A 20,099-nucleotide genomic window follows, 5' to 3' on the forward strand; every position below is an offset into this window, starting at 1 on the left:
AAAAGAGGATTACTCTTTTATTTTACAGAATACAAACGTGTGTATTGAGATTAAAAAATAAGAGTCGTGTTATTGATATTTTATTTTCTCATATGGAGGTACAACCAAAAGTAATGGAAAGTAATCAAGTTACATTACTGTGATATTGTGATACAGGTTACTGACTACATTCTTTAACAAGTAATCAGTAACTGTATCGAAATACATTTTTAAAGTAACCCTCCCGACCCGGCCTACACTGACCTCTGGTCCTGTGACCTGTTAACCTCAGCTGAGGGTCCCACCCAAACATCTGGACACATTTTTCAATCAGTTACCTTTTATAACATTTTATTTATTAGATTTTATACAAGACAACATCTCAGTGAAAACTTCCTGGACACAATGTTTCCCTCACACAGCTGTTGAAGGAGTTCAGCTCTCAGAATACTTTCCACATATTAAAGAGAGGAAATGCTGCTTAATTATTTCCCAAGCTTGGCATGTTTTCATGTTTCCCTATTTGTTTGTTTTAGTGAATGAATACTTGTGTTTATAGCCTTCGAGCGTCAGTATTATTTTATTTGTGTGTCTGGCCCCGGTGTTCGTTTGTGTGTGTGTGTGTGTGTGTGCGTGGCTCAGCTGGTGGGTGCATGTGTGTGTGTGTGTGTGTGTGTGTGTGTGTGTGGAGGTCGAGCAGTCCTAATAAAAATGAGTCACGTGGCCGGTGCGTACTGTAGCTGAAGCTTTTCTGTCTCCCTTCTCCCCTCAAACCTTTCTTTTCTTTTCTTTTTTTTTTGCCTCTACACGTGCCTCGGCCTCTATCTCTGCCCCGATCTGTGTGAGATGTATACAGACGAGCACGTGTCTGTGGGATCCTTCGCAAGGAGAGCGAGGACCTGCCGGGCAAACTATAAGAGGAAATTCCACAGGCTCACATGGAGCTGGTGAGCCCGGTGTTAACGCTGAGGGGGGATTCTCCAAATCTCTGAGCTCAGAGGGGGTCACCAGAGAGTTGGGTGGGTAAAGGAGAGGATGTGCGTTGGGAGGTTTTAGGAAGTAATAATAACGCAGGGGAAGAAGGAGAGGATTTTAAACAAACAGGCAAGAAAAAGATGGGTGGATGAAAGGAAAGGAAGGGGAGATGAAGGGGAAAGACAGAAAGAGATAGCCCGAGGGAGAGGCTGCCTATCTCAGTGAGAATGGGGCAGTTTAGTTTACATTAGCTCATTCATTAGCCATCCAGCCCCCCCACTGTTTGAAGACTTGTGTGCATGCCACGGATTGTGATCCCCTCTCCCAGGGCATCTTTCTGTCCATCTGCGACGTGTTGATGTACAGAGTGGAGTGTCACGTTCAGAGAGGCACTACAGTGTTGAAGAGCACTCAGAACCCCTCCGACCCAAAGGAGCGATGAGAGCCAGCTGCTGAGCCGAGACACATTTCTACCACTTGTTTTTTATAAGATGGAAGCTGCGAGGGGTCAAATACAGCTCACTTATTAAGAGCTCCACAGCACATTATCAAATAGTTTTTATATCTCCACTGCCGGGAGAGACTTCTGCTGCCGAGCTGAAGAAAAGACTAAATCTACATGATCGTCTCACATCCTTATCCATAACTGCTTTTTTTCTTCTATTTGCTGCCCACATGACTTGTGAATAAATCAGTCTGACAGCCTTCACACTGCAAATGAACATCTCACCTAACTGTCACATTATTAAACAAAAAGGTGACAAGATAAGATCAGGTGATGGATGATTTATTTATTTATTATTTCAGTCAGACGGTCTGCGGACGGTCCATGGGAGCTGCCATCAGCTGCATTCATTTATTTTTATATCAGTGTGCCAGAAGACAAATTATGATTGTCACATTTTATTTTATTTACCGTCTAATCTCTTGTTGACGTTCAGTGATTGAGGAAAAGAAAATTAACAAATCGCTCCTTTCTGCTCATAAAGCTAATTGGATTATTTTGAATTTATAGGGAGTGTAGCTCTCAGTAGAGTCCCCCTGTTGTACTCACTCACAGATACCAGCCACCTAAATACATCCTTGCTGAGGTAATAATTGTCAGTTTTGAGGACACAGTTTACAGAGATCAAACTGAAACTGTAAAAGTATGTGGTAGAGGGTCATATCTCCTCCATCTCCAGAGGAAATTACCCCGTCGACTGTACGCAATTTGCAGTAAACGACCTAAAAAATGCAGAAAAAAGCACTGCTTTGGTCCTTCAGTGTGTGAGGTGTCAGATAATGAGACTGAGTTCAAAATGCAAGATATTACCTGCTGGTTTGTCCCCTTTCAATGTGAACAAACCAGTTTAAATATTCCTCAAAAAAAGTGCCCATCACTGTCCTGTTTTCATGGGACTAACATGCTAACATGGCTAACGTTAACAATAATTGGGAAATGTAGTTATGTTTTTAACTTTGCATGTCTTTTCTTGTAGTTTTCATCGTGTCTGCTGAAGAAACTGAGAGAGAAAGCTCAAAATAAAACTTAAAGAGACATCCGTGTGATGCCTGGCCATGATTTCATTGCATCAGTGCATGTAGCTCGTATGGATGGTGAGATGCTTTCAGTTTGTGAGATGTTGTAGCAGGGTCACTCCAAACAAATAGGGGGCAGCGTATCACTAGAGCAACCGGTTACTGCTGCTAACTAGCTAGCTCAATTAGCCATGCAGCTAGCAGACCAGACTGGGAGCTCTGATTAGACAGGACGAGCTGGGCCTAGCTGTTAGCATGCTAACTTCAGAAGATACTGTATCTCTGCAACACTTTACATAGACATCAGTTTTTTTAATAATTAAACCAAAAGGTTTCAGTTACATGTTAATATTCATTGACAAAATTTCCATGGGCATACATTTTCCATTTTAAATTCTTGCCGAGTGTCACGAAATAAATAATGAACAGTTTGTGCCCCCGTTCATGAATCCCATACATTTCATTCGCTCATTATTTCACTACCTGCTGCTTTACTGGCTTGCTGAGTTTGTGCGAGCTCAAGGAATGTGACTAAATCCATATTTGGTTCACAAATTTAGCTGGCAGGTTCTCACTTGAGCTAAAAATATTCTCTGCTCTCATCCAGAATATCTGTCTTTTTAACAACGTCCATGACACATGCAGCCATGTATGAGGAAACGCAGACACTTGCCACAGAGCAGCAGCAGAAACAACACAGATCCAGACTGACATCTGGAACCCAGCGAACACTCACGCTGAACATCATGTTCATAAATACCCTGCTATGTAAAAAAAAAACATAAATCTGTGTAAAGTCTGCAAACAGACATTGAGCGAGTCGACAGACTTTCTCTACGCCTTCTGGTAAAACTCCAATAAATTCATCACAGCTGAGCCCTTGAATCTGTTTATTTGATTTCCAGCAAGGACATGACAACCCAAATTATTCAGTGTCACTCTCTGCTGTTGTGAGTCATTTCGATTGAAGTTGATTTTGCTCTTAGAGTTTCTACTGTGAGACAAAACCTCAATCTTTCGTAACACGGGAACCACGATGCACTGCAGGATGAAGAGCCTCCTCAGCAGGGCCGGTGTTGATCCTCTCACCATGGTGAGATTCACAGTGATGTGCCTCCCCCAGACGCATAGAATAAACACAGTTATAGCTGACATTCCACTTGAAGAAAGAAAGGTGACCCGGGTCAGATCAGTGTTTGGCCATCGCTGCCATTCCCCGCGTACTCCCTCCCCCCCCCCGAGCCTGAAGTGTATGGATGTGTGTGTATCCTTACTGTGCATGCCAGGCGTATCTGTGTATACGGGTGCACACGGGTGAACTCTATGTGTGTGTGTGTGTGTCTTGGAAAATATGCTGCTTCAATCCAAAGCGCTCTGAAAATAAACCGCAGGGTCAACAAACAAGACGGAGAGAGGGAGTCCGTCCATGTGTTGCTGGGAGAGGAGAGGCTGAAAAAAAGTGCTTTCCCCTCTGTTTTCCTGTCTGCAGCGGGAAAACTGAACTCTCTGACTTCTCAGTGAACTAACCCGCTGTGTGGATCACGGGGAGGACACGACACGCACCCGGGGGTTCAGTCGAGGAGGAGCTCAGGCCCGGGAAGGAAGCTCAGAGTCGCCCTCGGGAGTCAAGGATCTGGAGGTCACTCGAGACAAGCCTGTTAAATTCAACACCCACCGACCGGAGAACGTATGCGGAGGAATGAGCAGAATCTAAAAGCAAACAGGCATTCTGCAAATTGTTCCTTGAAGTCATCAATCATGTCGGATACAAAAATATGGTTGTGCGTGTTAACTGCAAACACCATAAATCAACTGCAACAACTACTCTGACAGGGTGAATCTTCTTAAACAGACTGGGCTTCTTTGAGCTAAATGCTAATATTAGCATTGTAACATCCTCACAATATCAATGCTAAATCCATCGTACTGTAGCGATCATGAAAAAGTGCAAAGAACGGTCCTTAAAGTCGGAATCCCAAGTAGGAAACTTGGGAAAGATCCTACGAGCTCGACCTCACCGACATAAACACACCTGCAGACGTACCTCTTCATCAGGTTCGACTTTATGTGTTTGTTAACAAGCCTTAACAACTTTGTAGTTGCCATTTTCATTTCCATCCAGTTGATTTGTGCTTGATAGATGTCTTTACGAGCACGTGATAAATCTCCTCCTCGAAGCTCACACATCAATTTGCTTCGGACGTCCATGTTTCACTGGGACGAATTTAGATTGGAAACGCAGGAATACCGGCTCGGGAACTGTCAGCTTCTGAGCTGCAATGGACTGCAGCATGACATGGTGATGTTTAAATGTCCAATATCTTATGATGCATCCAAGTCAAAGACTGCTACAGGTGCATGATGTAGAAAGTTCAACTTTTTGTACTTTTTCTCATCAGAGATCCAAAATTTTTCAACTTCTGAGCTGTCTGGATCAAAGCATGTTTAGCATGTTAAGCGTGGTTTAGCATGTTCGCATGCTAACATCTGCTAGGTACAGCTGAGGCTGATGGACTGTCATTAGTTGTGCAGGCGTTTGGTCATAAAGCAAACATAATGATGGCGGTGGAGGAAAAGTCTGGGAGTCACCCAAGTTAGAAAACATTGGACGACACCATGAACGTCTGAACCAAATGTTGTGCCAATCCAGACAAACAGGTTTCAAAATGTCCACTGGATACTGAAAGCTTTTGTCTGCTGGTGGTGCTGTATGAAAAGTAAGAACATCTGAATATCTACAGCAAATTTAATGGAAATCCATCCAATAATGTCAAAATATTTCAGCCTAGACCAAAGTGATGGAGCACCAGCATCACTGTCTGCATGCAGCCTGGTCGTGGCCTGTTGAGTGCTGCCTCCTAGTGTTGATTTACACAAACAACACAAAAGTCACATTCCCATCTACCTCACTGGCTGGACCACAGTTTGGATATTAATATGAAATATAAAACATTTTCCTTTAAAGGGAAACTGGGAGCATTGAAGGGCAGCAAGAATCTAGCAAGAAAAAGCTTCTCGTTGCATTATGGGACATGTAGTCTCCAGCCCTGTAAGTAAGAGTTTGCTGCTTGACTCATCTCTCGCGAAGCCCCCGACTTTATTAGAGAGCATTATTTGATTAACATGTATTGTTTTTGGATTCACAGCTGTATTCTGATAAAACCACAAATAACATGCATGAAACTTCTACAGAATCATTTTAATTATTATGTTTTGATTGTTTTGTCTCATTTTCTTCTTTTAATCTTGTTTTCTTTCAATAGCCGACACGTGAAAACACAAAAAGCGGTACAGTTCATACAAACAGAAGACAAAATAAACAACACATGCATCATTTTCAAAGAGAATCTTTAATAGTAAAAATGCACGAGTGGTGATAGAAACATTAATTCACAAATCATAAAGAGACGATTTGTTTTGTGCGTCTTAAAAAAAACAACAAAACTGTACGTGAGTGACGTCTGGTCTGGATTTGGTACGAAATTAAAATGTGAATGTTTGTGCACAACCATGCTGAGACGGATTTCATGTGATCAGCAGCGTGGCAGCATTTTTTTTGTTCTGTCGTTATCTTAAGGCCACCGGGAGGAAGAACGAGGTCAGAGCAGACGTGTAGACTACACACACACACACACACACACACACACACAAGGACGCCTCATGTCGTCCCTGCTGGAGAAGCTACTTCACAAAACAATATATTACAAAAAAAAAAATTACTGTCAAAGTAATTCTCAGTATTTTGAAATGATTGTTTTTGCAGCATCATGCATCGTCCTGGATCTACTACCTCTAAATCAGGTTTATACCACTGACACGACATCAAATGAAGAATCCTGATCAAACAATAACATTTCACAAGGATCTGCAAAGAGTTTCAGTTTTAGTTTGAGTACAATATTTGTGTTTCTTCTAGTAAAAACGTGCCCACTGCCATTTCTTGACTTGTACTTACACCAACTGGCAGGTATGTACCACTAACTCATATAATACCACCCTTAACTCCCCGATGACTGAGTTACTCATCAAAGAATATTATTACCTGACGTACAGCAGCTGAGCCAGCATCCTCAGCACTTTTAGGACCGATGCTAGAGTCAGGAAGGAAGCTATCGAACCAACGTGATGTTGAAAAAGACAAAGAACAAATCCACAACTGGAAGGTCCAAAAACACGAGCCTGCCTGGTACTTGTGAGAGAATCATGAAGTTGATCCGTGGGCATTCATTAAGTTCAGTTTTTCCAGTTCAGATCAAAATAAAAAGACATGTTGGTTTGTTCTGGTCCCCGGGCTGCACAGTCGACTCTTTGTGTCTTACAGTGAGGTTTCCTTGGCTTCTAGCACAACTGGTTTGAAGGTCAAGATCTCTGTAAAGGTGTGACCTAGAAAAAAAAGAGCACAGCAGGACACTGATCAATAAAACTGCTCAGATCGTCTTCTTCCTCTCCCCTTTGGCCTCCATCCTTCACTGATCTCTGCTTCCTTTCCACCCTAATCAGTCGAACAGCTCCTGCCCTTCATCCTTACGTTTCCAATGGCTCAGCGGCAGGTCTGTGTTGTCTACCGAGTGGTCGTACGGCTGCGCTTCCTTCTCCTCCTCTGGTTCTCTGAACTCCTTGAAGTAAGGCAGTGTGAGACCCTCTGCGGCGGTTGCCCTGCTCTCCGGATCCAGCAATAACATGCGCTCCAGCACCGACACGGCTGACGAAAAGAGAGCGCAAACTGGGAGTCAGATCACAGTTTGACTGCCAAACTGGAAATAGATGGAATAAAAAAGGCTGAGCGTGTCCTACCTTCTGGGTTAGTTGTGGAAAACACCTTGCGGAGGTCTTTCTTCTCCATTTTTGGAAGACTTCTGATGTAGCTTTTAGCCTAAGAGAAGAAATCATAATCAAAATGAACAGTGCTACAAATCATTACAGCCATACCTGAACTCTGTGTGCGTGTGTGTGTGTGTGTGTGTGTTCTTTCAATTCCTAAAACTGCAACAAAACCAGGAAGTGTATCTTCTGAACTCACATCCTCAGACTCCAGTTTTGATATAAACTCCTGAGTCGGTGTTCCTGTGGTCTTCATGATCTCTCTCAGCTGATCTAGATCTGAGGACCAGGGGTCAAGGGTCAAATGTGAACCAGTCACACATACAAAGGATCATTCTTTCAAATAATAGAAACAACAGGAAAAATGGTCAGAGCAAAAAAACTCCCACACAATGTTCTTCATCAGGTTACTTTACAAGACTAAAGGAGAGACCTTCATAAATAGTTTGGTTGACCCACGTGGACCAATCAGGTCAAAGGAGGACAGGGTGTGGGAGTTTTTTCTTCTGAGAGGAAAAATCGTGAAACTCTACACTGATCCTGCAGAAAAATAAAGTCCTCAGTGAGGGTCGGGGAGGTGGAAGGATACGGTCGCTGCCTTTAAAAAGAGGTTTTCCTTGCAGCATCTCTGCCATGATGCAGCCCACGGACCAAATGTCCACTGAGGAAGAAGCAGAAAACAGAATATTTCAGACTTTCTGACGCCACCGAAGACAAACTTCCCACAGGACAAATAAATGAATGTTGATCTTGTTGAGAGGCGATCAGCAGCTAAAGATGCAAACATTCATTAACAGAGCACCTGCAATGTAAGGTCAGATGTTAAGAGATCACCACCTAGTGGATCATATTTATTATTACCATCTGACTCAAGTGAAATTTTATCCTGCTACTGTGACAGAAAGCCCAGCTGAACATTGTTTAAAAATACCTGTAGAGCCATTTTATGGTAATAAGTAGAGCTCCATTGATACTATCGATAGATATATCTGTATTTGCATATATGCTGTCCAATATGCACCGATATGAAACCTCTTTTTAGAGATAACAATGCAGAAAAAGATGCTTGGGGAATTTATAGTATTATTATTACATTCCCAGTGACGTTTACTGTTTCAGTGCACTGATAATATGGGTATCGACATCTAGTATCAGTCAGACTTTAGTTATGATGTGTATTATTCCAATGTGCATACGGTGCAGTGGGGGTTGTAGCTGCTTCATAGACTCACCACTCACATTTATAAATAGTAATCTGTCAGTTATACTAATGTGGTTACTGACTGTAGCCTCAATAGACCATACTCCCTGCGAACACACGACATGTGTGAGATATCTTTAGAAAAAGCCTCAAAGCAGCAACACTCTGCCTGTTTTAACTGAGGCTGCAAAGGTCAAGTCAGTAAAACCACTCGCTGAGGCAGAAGCAGGAGTTGAGAGCATGTGAGTCCACTACAACGAATAATTCATGCTGCATTATAAAACAACACGAGGGTTCGGTGCTGATGACGAGCACTGAACACGACACAGGGATGAAAGATGAGAGAGTGTTTTTTAAAATTAGCTCTTCATTACCCGTCTGAGTGTAGTGCATCCAGCTCAGGATGACCTCCGGGGCTCTGTACCAACGAGTCACCACGTATCCCGTCATCTCACTGTCGGCCTGCCGCGCCAAACCAAAGTCCAAAATCTGCCAGGACGTGAATAGGAGAATGTACATCTTACTCATACTGAGGACACAGGAAACAGAAATGAAGCAACAAGTTTGGTTGTGTTTGTCTGGGTTAGTGGATCCATCTGTACCTTGAGCTCACAGTCTTCATTGATGGCGAGATTTCCTGGTTTGAGGTCCTGCAAAAAAAATGTGTAGAAAATACGACTACATGAAGCAAAAGGAAAGTGAAATCCAGGCAGAACCGTGTAACACTGTGAGGAGGACACGAGTTTGTACAGGAAACACCAACTCCCTTTATAGTTAGATGTGTGAACACACATTTATCACACACACAGAGTATGTTAAAAGAAAACTTACCCTGTGAATTATACCAGCAGAGTGAATGTACTGTAATAAAAGAAAATAAAGGGGAATTAATCAACAGAACCATCAAATAAACTAACAAATTGTGGACAATGTACGACCAAAGTAGAGTCCTCCACCTTCAGCCCTCTGAGCATCTGATAAACCAAATACTGAATCTTTTCCTCTGACAGCCTCTGCAGCTTCAGCAGCTTCCCCAGGTCCGTCCCCATGTACGGCATCACCAGGTAACTTCAGGACGAGAAAGGAAACATCACGAGGAGGAAACGCTCCAACTTTGATATCATTTTGGCTTTGTGCACAAGTTAATGTGGCAGAGCAGGAAAGAGCACTTACAAGTCGTGGAGTTTGTCCAGGGAGAGGTCAGCAGTGAACACGTCTAACAGCCCAATCACCTGCAGACAGAATGAAACAGGTGGAGATCATCTTTTGTTTTGAAGAATAAAAGAAATACCTGAGGGTCTTAAATGTGTCTCACATTTTCATGTTTCATGTGTTTGAGGAGCCTCAGCTCCCTGTAGGCCCGCTTGGCAAACAGCTCCGACTGGAACGGCCTGTACAGCTTCTTGATGGCCACTTTGGTTCTCGTCCTGGAGTCCACTGCTGAGCTGAGGGCGAGAACAAAGCAGAGACACATCAGAGCTGCAGTGACGGTGGAGTGATCTGATTGATGAATGTCGATTAATTGGTTAGTTGTCAACTACTAAAGGACTTATTATGAAAGTTATAAAGGTCGAAGCTCCTCTCTCCCACAGAAAACACTGCTCCTGAAATGCCTCGTCTGCAGTCCCGCCTTTAATTCTGTGACTTTGTGACATCACACTATGTCACCATGTCAAAATGTCAAAGAGACAGGAGCTGAAACAGCGTACAGGCAGAGGGGGAATACGGAGCTGTGTGAGAAAACTGTTGAGTTTTTGAGCATTATAGCTTGTAAAGTTCTAGTAGTAACCTAAAATAAAATAATGAACATGAAGATGAGCATGTCTTTTCTTTTATTTCCTAAATGTTTCTGATTTCCAGCTTTTTAAATGTGACAGAAACAACATTTGAGGACACCATCTTTGGGAAACACTGATCGGCCATTTTCTGACATTTTATAGACCTTAAAAAAAAAAAACCGATCAAGTAATGAAGATGACGACATATTAGTGGATCATGAAAGTAATCAGTAGTTGCAGAAAGCGCCTATGGGGAGGGCGCAAACACCAGGTTATTTGGTCATGGGAGTGCCCAAACCTGCCCTTTAAGCCTTAAAATAAACTGCTGGGGGGGGCTTTTCAGAGATCTTGCCCTGGGCACGAGCAGGACTATCAGCCACCCTGGTCGCTCCCACATAAATAAATCTCCCATCTTCCAAAGAACATCACCTGATCTGTAACATGACCTGAAGGAGGAACACATTAATCCAATCTGGGAAACTCCATGTGATCAGAGGGGGAAGAACTGGAGCAACTGGAGCCTTATCTATCCTGATCAGGAATGTTTACTATCGGCCCAAACCTGCTTTGTTTACACACACACACACACACACACACACACACACACACACACACACACACACACACACACACACACACACTGCTTCCAGGGAAGGGAAGGGATCGGGCTGTAGCAGGCGGCTCCATCTCCAGCTCGTCTCCGGCCACAGACCTCCAGAGTTTGTTCATGTGTAATTAAGCTGCTGTGAGTCTGTCGGAGCAGTTTTTTAGTTTCCGCCCACACAGTTAATCATTGATAACAAAAGGGCCGCATGCGGCGAGACGCACAAAGGTGTCCGAAAAAAAAGCTGCTTTTCATTGTCGTGTTGTCGGTAAACTCGGGCTGAGCGCACACATTTCACCCAGAGTCCGAGCGGTGCTGACAGATTTAAGGTGACAGGGAGATTGTGGTGAAGCGAAGGTGTCGGTGCAAGTGTCTCCATCATATAAGGAAGTGGAGAGGAGCAGCATGTGTTCCGCGGAGCGCGCATACTTTTTCTTTTGTTCGGCTGTGGCACAGCGCGGCTGTCCGTCCTCTGTGGCACCATCTGTTCCTCCGCTTTCTTTGTTACAGTGCTCCACATAAAAAAAAAAAACAACCCAGCAGGGCCACAGCAGAAATCACTCACCATACAGTCCCGTACGCGCCGGACCCCACCTGCCTCAGGTCCCGGTACCGATCCGGTACTTCCCATGTGGTTTTATTGACTTCTTGGCGGTTATATCCGGGTCTGACTCGTGAAGACATCCTATTTCACTAAAAAAAAAAAAAATCACATAAAAGTCCAAGAGAGGTTTCGCTTTGGTTTGTTTTGCGTCTTCCGTCGCTACACACCCATTGTCCCGGTCACATCCCACCTATGCGCTCACCCTCGATCAGTGCGCAGCTGTGCGTGTCAGACGCTCAGGGCGCACCCTGAGGTCACCAAAAAGCCACTCCCGAGCTCTACTGGAGGCCTGCAATTAAAGGTGAAAAGAAAAAAATGCAATGTGCGTAACAGCAGACCGGGCCGGCAGCATGACTGGGACATGCGTCGGCAGTGAGGTGCGCAGTGTTTTGGCAGAAACCTCGGCGCGATCTGTTCTGGTTAAAGGACAACGCTCACTGTGGACTGTGGACTCGCTGCTCCTCTGTGCTGCACCCCTTTGCTTTACAGGCAGATGTTTTGAGACTTGCTGGGACATGAACAGACCCGACGCCCCGGGCTGGAGACACACACCTCGGCTACGTGGTTGAAGAAATACTAGACTCGTAGTTTCATGCGTCAGGGGGCTGCCTGTGTGTGAGTGTATGTAAATGATTTGCATGTGCAGTAAAGAGAAAAACATGTTGTGCAACACAGACATGAAAAGACAGCTATGGCACAAATAAAGAGGACACCGTGTCTTCTGACTGCTCAGTTTATTAGGATAAAGCCACAGCTGAAGGAAAGCGCAATCATATATTTCATATTAATTAAAGAAAAATAAAAAATCTGATATCTCATTTCATGTTTGATTTCCACTTCTGTCCATCTTCAGACTGATTCTTGATCAAATAGTGCAAGTTATCATCAGAGCTGAGACAAATTTCATGAATGGCGGTGAAGGTTTTTTCCCTTTCTGCAGCATCGAGCCTGATAGCATCACGTCTGTGGCACAGCCCACAACTCACTTCCCCTAAAAAGTGTTTGCATGGCTCTCGACCTGGCTTCATCAGCCACATGTAAACCTGCAGTTCCCATTTTTTCCCCCTTCCTGCACTCAGCTGTAGCTTCAGTTCAGTGGCTGCTGTCACAGAGCAGAACATGTGCGTTATAGGTTAGTGGCTGCGTGCACAGAGTGGTGCTGTGAAAGTGGCAAATGACAGTTTTCTATTATAGAAGAATATATTGTGCGTGTTTATCTACTGCGGCTTACAGGATCGAGTTTCACTTTCACCCACACATGACCCAAATCACCTATCTATCACTCCCTCTCTCTCACAGACACACACACACACTCACACTGATCATATTATTTGGTATATATTGAGGTGACACCCCACAGTTTGTCAGAGTCAGACAGGTCGCTGTAGGACTTGTTGTCTGAGTCGTCATTAAAAGCTGGACGGACACCAAGCAGACAGGGAGTAAGCTGAGGGGCCTCTTTGTTAAGTCTTTTCCAGAAAGATGCATCTTTTCTGCCTCGTTTTTCTTTTTAATTATTTCACCTAATGCCTCCCAAGTCACCGTGAATTTACCGGTGACCTTTCCCGACCCCCTCGTCGATCAGATTCCTCAAATCAAGTCGCTGCTTCGAAGTCATTTCCTGGAAAATGTCACACAGCTTGTGAAAGCCACCAGACGTGGAAACATCACATCTCACCGCCTCACTTCCTGTCTGCTTTTGGTTTACCCATCTAGCCTATGGGGGTGTCGTGCCTCGTGCTAACTTTCCTGACGCTGCCTGCCAAAGCAACAGAGAGCTCTACAGTGACTGGAAGAGACATAAAAAGGTGCGAGCAGTAGACTCTCGTGTCGCTTCAGGCAGGAAAGCTGATAATCAAGTAAGTCATTACGAAGATCATGTGACACAGATTTCATTAGCCCAGGCTGGGGGCTTGCTGTGGTAGGGAACAGGACTCCTGGCTGCAGATGTAGACGTCGACGCCGCCTCCTGCTGATGCTCCTCTCCCTCGTCCCTTTCTCCCTGCTCGGCGGTCTCGCCTCCGCCGACCCAGGCGGGAAACTCGAGGCCTGGCTGCGAGGAGAAAGGCTTCTCCAGAACCTTGAGGACACGCTGGACCTGGAGAGGAAGTGAGAGCAGGTGAACACCCTGAAACGGAACACTGAACAAAGGGGAATTGAGTTAATTCCATTGTAATCTTTATTCTGCCACACTTAAAAAGGGACAGTTCACCCAAAAATAAAAATAAATATATTTTTCCACTTACCTCTAGTGCCATAATCCATCTAGATTGTTTTGCCGTGGTTTGTCAAGTTATCGGCTGAAGAGATTTCTGCTCTCTCTCTCCAAAATAACAGAACTAGGTGGCACTCAAAGAGCCAAAACAAACTCAACAGCAATTTCTCTCTCTAGAAATCATGACCCGGTTGCTCAAGATAATCCACAGACCTTAGTGTGAGCAGCAGAGTGCCATCTAGTTCTGCTATATTAGAGAGCAGTCAGACATCTTTAAAACTCTGCAACTCACACCAAAACAATCAGGAGGATAAAAAGCACTACAAGTAAGAAGAAAAATATGTTGTTTTTCTTATTTTGGGGTGAACTGTAGTGTGCAGAAACACTTTTCTAGTATTTTAATCTTTTCTCTCACTCAGATGCACAACAATTGAAACTAAAATGAGGGTGTGTTAATACAAAACAACGAGAACATCGCAGTGACTCCAGGCCCTGACCTCGGAGAAGTCTCCACTCTCGGCGGCCTCGATCGCGTTCTGGGCGATGTAGTTCCTGAGTATCACACGAGGGTTGGTGCCGTCCATCACCCTCAGCCTCTCCTCCTGCACAGCCGCCACGTCGCTCTGGCCTTCCAGCTCCCGAGCCAGACGCTTCCTGCAGCAGTGATAACACGGAACAGTCAGAGCGTTGCAGTCACGCAGCGATGGCAGACTCAGCAGCCCATTTCCTCCTCTTTCTCTCTGTCCGCCTCCCCCCTTTATCAGTCACACTTCCACCCAAAAAGTCTCCTTTCCGGTCCATGCAGTTCCTCCACCCTCTAATGTTGTTGTACATGTGAGCTTCCCCCCCCAAATCTCACCTATAGCATGTGATCCAGCGGCTCCAATCCTCAGCCTGTTTGGTTTTCAGCTCCTCCTGGCTCATCTCCATCAGGTCTTTCAGTTTGCTGAGTCTGTCCAACTGCCTCGCAATTGTCGCCCTGTCTGAGATCATCTGGAACAGCGCTGGGTTGCTCTGAGCCATCGAGAGCAGCATCGCCAGCTCACTTGTCAAACAACAGACAGAAATCATAACAGTTATAATCTTTACTGGCACGTTGGAGGAAGCAGTCGATAAGAGGTGCCAGTGGAGGCAATCCAGGTGCCTCTGAGGGTAATATAAGGTAACGAGATGAGCAGGACAGAGACACGATTGTCTTTATATTGCGTTCTGTCCCACTGGCCATGTTTACTGGAGCACAATAAAGATTAACTGGGCAGGAAATCAGATAGCGTGCGGTTTGAATGTGTTACGTCTACTACGACCACGTCTGGTCACGATTTTCCCCTCTGCTGCTTCCAAAAAAAGACCAGACATGATTAGCAGCCTTGCACACAGAATTGTAGGAAATGACATTTTGTATTTGTGTCCAGTTGCAAAAATCAGAACCATGGCAGTGTTTCTGATGCTACAGCCGACTGTCCGGTTACAGGTAGTTGCTCCTGAAGTGAAGTAGAACAGCTCCAGTAGAGTTGAGCATCAGGAGCATTTAAGACCCTTAAAGCTGCACAGATTAATATTCTTGTATTACGACACATCCAGTAATTATTGTTAATCTGGGAGGAGTCGCTTGTGACAAAGCCACAGATTGTTTTGCATTTCTGCTTTTTTTCTGCCTCATTCCTCTTTCCAGCAGCAGGCAACCAGAACATGACTTTAAATAGCGATGTCAGTTTTGGCACTGTCGTGTTTACAGGTGATTCTGCTGCTCCACAAGTGAGTGAATGAATGAATGAATGAATGAATGAAGCTTTAAGATACCTATAAACTGTTAAACAAGTATTAAACAAGACCAATAATATAAAGCCCCACTAGTGACACCCAGAGGCTGCAATGTGCATCACATCAAACCTAATTATTTTGTGGCAACCGTAAGTCTTTTGTTCATTAAAGGTCGTGGTGGTCACCAAAAATATTAGGATTCATTTTCTGGAGAAAGATTCAGAATTTGATTTTTGCTCAGGACTTCAGCTCTAGCAAGACAAAACCTTTTAAAAGACTCGGCCATGTTAAACCATGTTTAGGTGATAAAGTTTCTTGAGCTGCATTTCATTTACATTCCATTTCTGTGATGTTGTGAAACAGACAAAACACAGTTGGTACAGTCGGCGGCTCACCGTGGATCCATCGTGGGTTTGTTGGCGGCCTTGAGCTCCTCCAAGGAGGCGCACTGCTCCAGCAGGAGGTCAGAGGCTTTCTTGACGATGTCCTCTTCTGTCTCGCTCTCGTCCTCACCGGGGCACGAAATCTGACTCAGGCTGCGGAAGGTGTTGGCGAAGTCAGCACCTGCAGGAGGGTTAACACACAGTCATCACTTGTGTTGCAACACAGACTCTGTTAAATGCATGAAGCCTGCATTATTATGGATGCATACAGATGTAATTAACTTTACTTAACACATACAAAGATAACTTATAATACTGTGTGGACTTTTTATGAATTAGTAGAAGGGATTGCTTTTCTTAAAAATATGAAATATTTGTGTTTGTGTTATTTATTGTTGTTTCTTAAAGTTTTGTGCTGACCTGAGCAAAATGAATTTTCCTCGTGGACGATAAAGAACATCTAATCTAATCTAATCTAGAGCACATCATGACTCCTTAGGTGTGTTGAGGTGTTTGAGGTGGGCTCAGGTCAGGGGCTTGAACTTCGACTTATAATTCCTCGCAGGTCACATCTATACTGTTTTATGACTGTAGATAAAGTGCATCAGAAAACATTATGTGGGCTTGTGAGTGATGAGTCATGAAGCAATGTGAATGTATTATAATACATTATGAATGCCCCCATAACACACCACAGATTCATAGAAAGTGTTATCAAATACATTAATGTTTTATGAGCAGTGCTCTTTGTATAAATCACATTCTGCACCTCTTTGCCTCTCGTTCGATGCCCTCTCATCAGACTCAGCAGTAAACTGTATAATACCCTCCCACTCCTCCCGTCCCACCTGTGTTGTGCATGGTCTGCAGCAGCTCGGTGATCAGCATCTCGTCCTCGGGCTCGTTCTTCGTCAGCAAGCCCAGCTTCTTCCTCATGTTGTCCAGGTAGAAGCCGTTATACAGATCCAGGTACTCGTCCATGACGGCCTCGGCCCTGTCCGGCGGCAGCTCTGGATCAAGAGCCTCCGCGAGCTTCACCAGGTTCCACCTGCAGACAGCCGGCTGCGCTTTGTAGGAGTATCGGCCCGAGTTGTCAGAGGCGTTGCAAATAAAATTTGGATCAAACCTGAGAGGGAGGAGGAAAGTTGTTCTCTTTTCTGTTGAGTGGTGGAGCCTTCACGCCACCAACATTTGTATTATGATGATGATTACTTAAGTTACCATACAGGACCAACAAAATGTGACTGACCTGTCCATAAACCCATACGGACCATAGTCCAGCGTGAGTCCCAGAATGCTCATGTTGTCTGTGTTCAGGACTCCGTGGCAGAAACCTACGCACTGCCACTGAGCCACGAGTCGAGCTGTACGGACCATCACCTGCAGACAGGAAGAGGACAACATTAGAGTGTTTCCAAAAAAATATGTGCATCTGCAAACAACCCCTGGGGAGTGTGGATGACTCGTAATCAGATGAGGAAAATGTCAAAAGTCCGCATCCAGAGTTTAATACCTTATTAGTCTTAATCTTATACTGAGCAGAGGGCACAGTGACTCAGGCCTGCAGCCACATCTACAGCAGCTTAACAGGATAAGAGGATCCAAAAGTTCTTGGCTTCAAACTGTAACGCCAGGCCTCGAATCGGCTGCTCGCTCAAGTGCAATATCAGATAATGATATGTTTTCATTCATGTGCTCTGACCTCTCTGAAGAAAGCCACGTTCCTCTCCACCCTGTCTGGGTAATTCTGCTGGATCTCGGGGTAAAACATCTCAATGACATAATCCATCATCTGACCTCGGATCTCATCGCGTCCACAGCTGGGACCCCGGCGGCCCGTCAACTCGTCGGGCTGCTTGAAGATCTCAAAGGATCCAAACCTGCTCAGAGAGTGAACGACTAAGAACAACAATCTCGAGAGGCTCAGACATCCACGGTGGATGAAAAGGAGTCGACAGGTTGAACTCACCTGAGGAACGTGGGGGCGATACGCAGAACCACGGAGCATCTCTCGTGGCGAGGGTTCCCGCTGTAGTACACGTCCCGTATGACTCTGCTGTCAGAGGTCACTACGGAGCCGGCTCTGGTGGTGGGAACACCCAGGAAGAACATCACCTCGCTGCACAGGAACTCCCTGATACTGGAGCGCAGGACCTTACGGCCATCAGCTTGTCTGTGGAGGACAGAAGAGATGATCAAACATCATCAATTATTAAAAACAAAGCACTGTTTAGAAAGGAGTGGAACACAGACATGAGCATTTCAAAATAAAGGCGTATCTTAACAATGGCGGCGATATCAATCGATGTTTTCAATTTGCATCGATGCTATTGGATCGTTGATCATTGAATCTGTATATCGATCTGGATCGGTGTATCGTTACACCCCTACAACCCGGCCAATCTGGACCCTCATCAATTTGCTTTCAGAACCAACAGAGGGTGCCATATCCACTGCCCACCACTCAGTCGTCACACACCTTGAGAATAAGAAAACCTACAACAGAATGCAGCTTGTTGTTTTCAGCTCAGCATTCAACACAATCTCACCCATTAATCTGATCCGAAACCTAAATACTCTGGGCTCGAGTACAACACTCTGCAAGTACATATTGGACTTCCTCACAAGCAGAACCCAGACAGTTCTGATTGGCAGTCAGAGCCCTGCAGGGCTGTGAGCTCAGCCCCCCTCTCCTGTTCACCCATGACTGCACTCTCAACCATCCAGAGAGATCCATTGTGAAGCATGTGGTCCAAACCACCAGCACCACCGTCATCATCACCATCATCATCATCATGGACCCCATTACAAACAACAATGAGAGTTTTATACGAGGAGGAAATCATCGGTCTGGCAGAACAATCTACTGCTCAGCGTCAGCAGAACCAAGGAGCTGATTGTTGATTTTTAGACAAAGACACTCAAACCCTGTTTATACCAGAGGAGCAGCTGAACAAGCTCCTGTGGATCTATAATTTAAATGAAAGATAGTTTAATTTCTGGAGACAAATTCTGGTTAAAACTGCACAGAACATCAACCCATCATCAGGGACGAAGCCTCAACTCATCCTCGGCACTAGAATGATAATTAATTGGACCTTAAACCTAAAGTACAGACATATTATCTGTTATTTATATAAACACACAGATTAATTGAGCTTCTCTTGGATCAATATTGTTCTGATCTTTACAGCTCTATAACTTCTTCATGGCTTCACTCCTCTGATGTTAAAATATAGTCAACATGTTTAATAATTTTATAAATGCAACATTACATGTCTAACACCACAGAATCAGAACCCCTTGTACCTGGAATAAGGAGTCAGCCCGGCTCCTTTCACCTGGATCTCCCAGCGGCCGCTCGGGTTTTCCCGCAGCAGCTCCGGATCTTGGCCCGGCGGCACCGTCACCTCCCCGAGGTAGCAGGCCGCCCCGTCGCCCAGCTGCCCGGCGAACTGGCCGAACTGGTGGCCGCAGTAGCAGTGAGCGGCGGGCTCGGATCCGGGCATGACTCTGGACCCGCTCAGATACTCCGGCCCGAGCGGATCTTTCTCGACCTCCTCCGCGTCCAGTCCCAGCAGCGCCAGGGCGTCGCGCGACACCGCCACGAACCGGGGCTTGGTGAGCGGCTGCGGCTTGACCCGGGAGAAGCACGCCGCCTTCACCTGCCGGACCCCGGGCTCGTCGGACGCGTCCAGCGGGAGCTTCTTGAGGGCGACGTTGTCGAAGTCGAGTCGCTCCAGCGCGGAACGACTCATCGCCAGACCCATGTCGTCCATCCCGACCGAACCGAGGAGTCTGATCGCGGACACGGCGGGGAGAAAGATGCGTGACGGTCCCAGCCGAGGTCTTAGATAAGCCATCCGACCGGAGCCATCTGGTTTACATCCGCTGGCGCAGTTATAAAGTGTCCGCGAGTCACGCTTTCATAATCCTGCGGGACACGCCGGATGTTTGTCTGCCAGACGGTGTTACATTATTATCGGTCCGGCCGGAAACAAGCAGTAAGCGGAATTAAATCGACTAAATGTCAAACTGAGGTTGAATGTTGCCCTCGTTATTTTTGATTAAATTATTCCAAACATACGACTGTATAAATAATTTTAATACAATAACAATGACATAGACAACTCGATTATAAAGTCTGAAGTCTTATAAAGAAGTGAAGTCTGTTTATTTATGTGCCTCAAAGCAAAGAGGGAAACTATCTCATATTTCTAAGACATCAATCCATTCAACCTTCAGTTTCAATGGTTG

The 20,099-nt window shown here is 45.1% G+C and overlaps 2 protein-coding genes across 3 annotated transcripts; both read right to left on the reverse strand.

Moving 5' to 3' along the window:
• Window positions 1–5,806: 5,806 nt before the first annotated feature.
• mapk12a (mitogen-activated protein kinase 12a) lies at window positions 5,807–12,120 on the reverse strand. Of its 2 annotated transcripts, XM_073471437.1 has the most exons (13): window positions 11,686–11,705; window positions 11,445–11,572; window positions 9,813–9,942; window positions 9,671–9,729; window positions 9,454–9,565; window positions 9,329–9,358; window positions 9,100–9,147; window positions 8,872–8,986; window positions 7,886–7,957; window positions 7,496–7,575; window positions 7,270–7,348; window positions 7,004–7,177; window positions 5,807–6,858 (listed from the first exon to the last, which is right to left on the reverse strand). In XM_073471437.1, exons 2-13 carry the CDS (start codon window positions 11,561–11,563, stop codon window positions 6,791–6,793), a joined length of 1,086 nt encoding a protein of 361 aa, XP_073327538.1. In that variant the 5' UTR covers window positions 11,564–11,572; window positions 11,686–11,705; the 3' UTR covers window positions 5,807–6,790. The 2 variants fall into 2 exon arrangements, with proteins under 2 accessions (XP_073327538.1, XP_073327537.1); XM_073471436.1 differs by having other exon boundaries at window positions 11,445–12,120.
• Window positions 12,121–12,202: 82 nt separating this feature from the next.
• Window positions 12,203–19,820, reverse strand: selenoo1 (selenoprotein O1). Its single transcript, XM_073471435.1, has 9 exons — window positions 19,152–19,820; window positions 17,812–18,015; window positions 17,545–17,722; window positions 17,092–17,222; window positions 16,691–16,968; window positions 15,855–16,023; window positions 14,558–14,743; window positions 14,196–14,352; window positions 12,203–13,581 (listed from the first exon to the last, which is right to left on the reverse strand). The coding sequence occupies exons 1-9, from the start codon at window positions 19,703–19,705 to the stop codon at window positions 13,351–13,353; spliced, it is 2,088 nt and encodes a 695-aa protein (XP_073327536.1). The 5' UTR covers window positions 19,706–19,820; the 3' UTR covers window positions 12,203–13,350.
• Window positions 19,821–20,099: the final 279 nt, after the last annotated feature.

The sequence above is a fragment of the Pagrus major genome, chromosome 8 (genome assembly GCF_040436345.1).
Source record: "Pagrus major chromosome 8, Pma_NU_1.0".
Classification (NCBI taxonomy): Eukaryota; Metazoa; Chordata; class Actinopteri; order Spariformes; family Sparidae; genus Pagrus; species Pagrus major.

Coding starts and splice junctions, on each gene's coding strand:
- mapk12a (XM_073471436.1), bottom strand. CDS start 11,563: ATGTCTTCACGAGTCAGACCCGGATATAACCGCCAAGAAGTCAATAAA. Junction 9,359..9,453: donor AGATGCTCAGAGGGCTGAAG/GTGGAGGACTCT, acceptor CTTTTATTACAG/TACATTCACTCTGCTGGTAT. Junction 7,178..7,269: donor TTCCACAACTAACCCAGAAG/GTAGGACACGCT, acceptor TCTTTTCGTCAG/CCGTGTCGGTGCTGGAGCGC.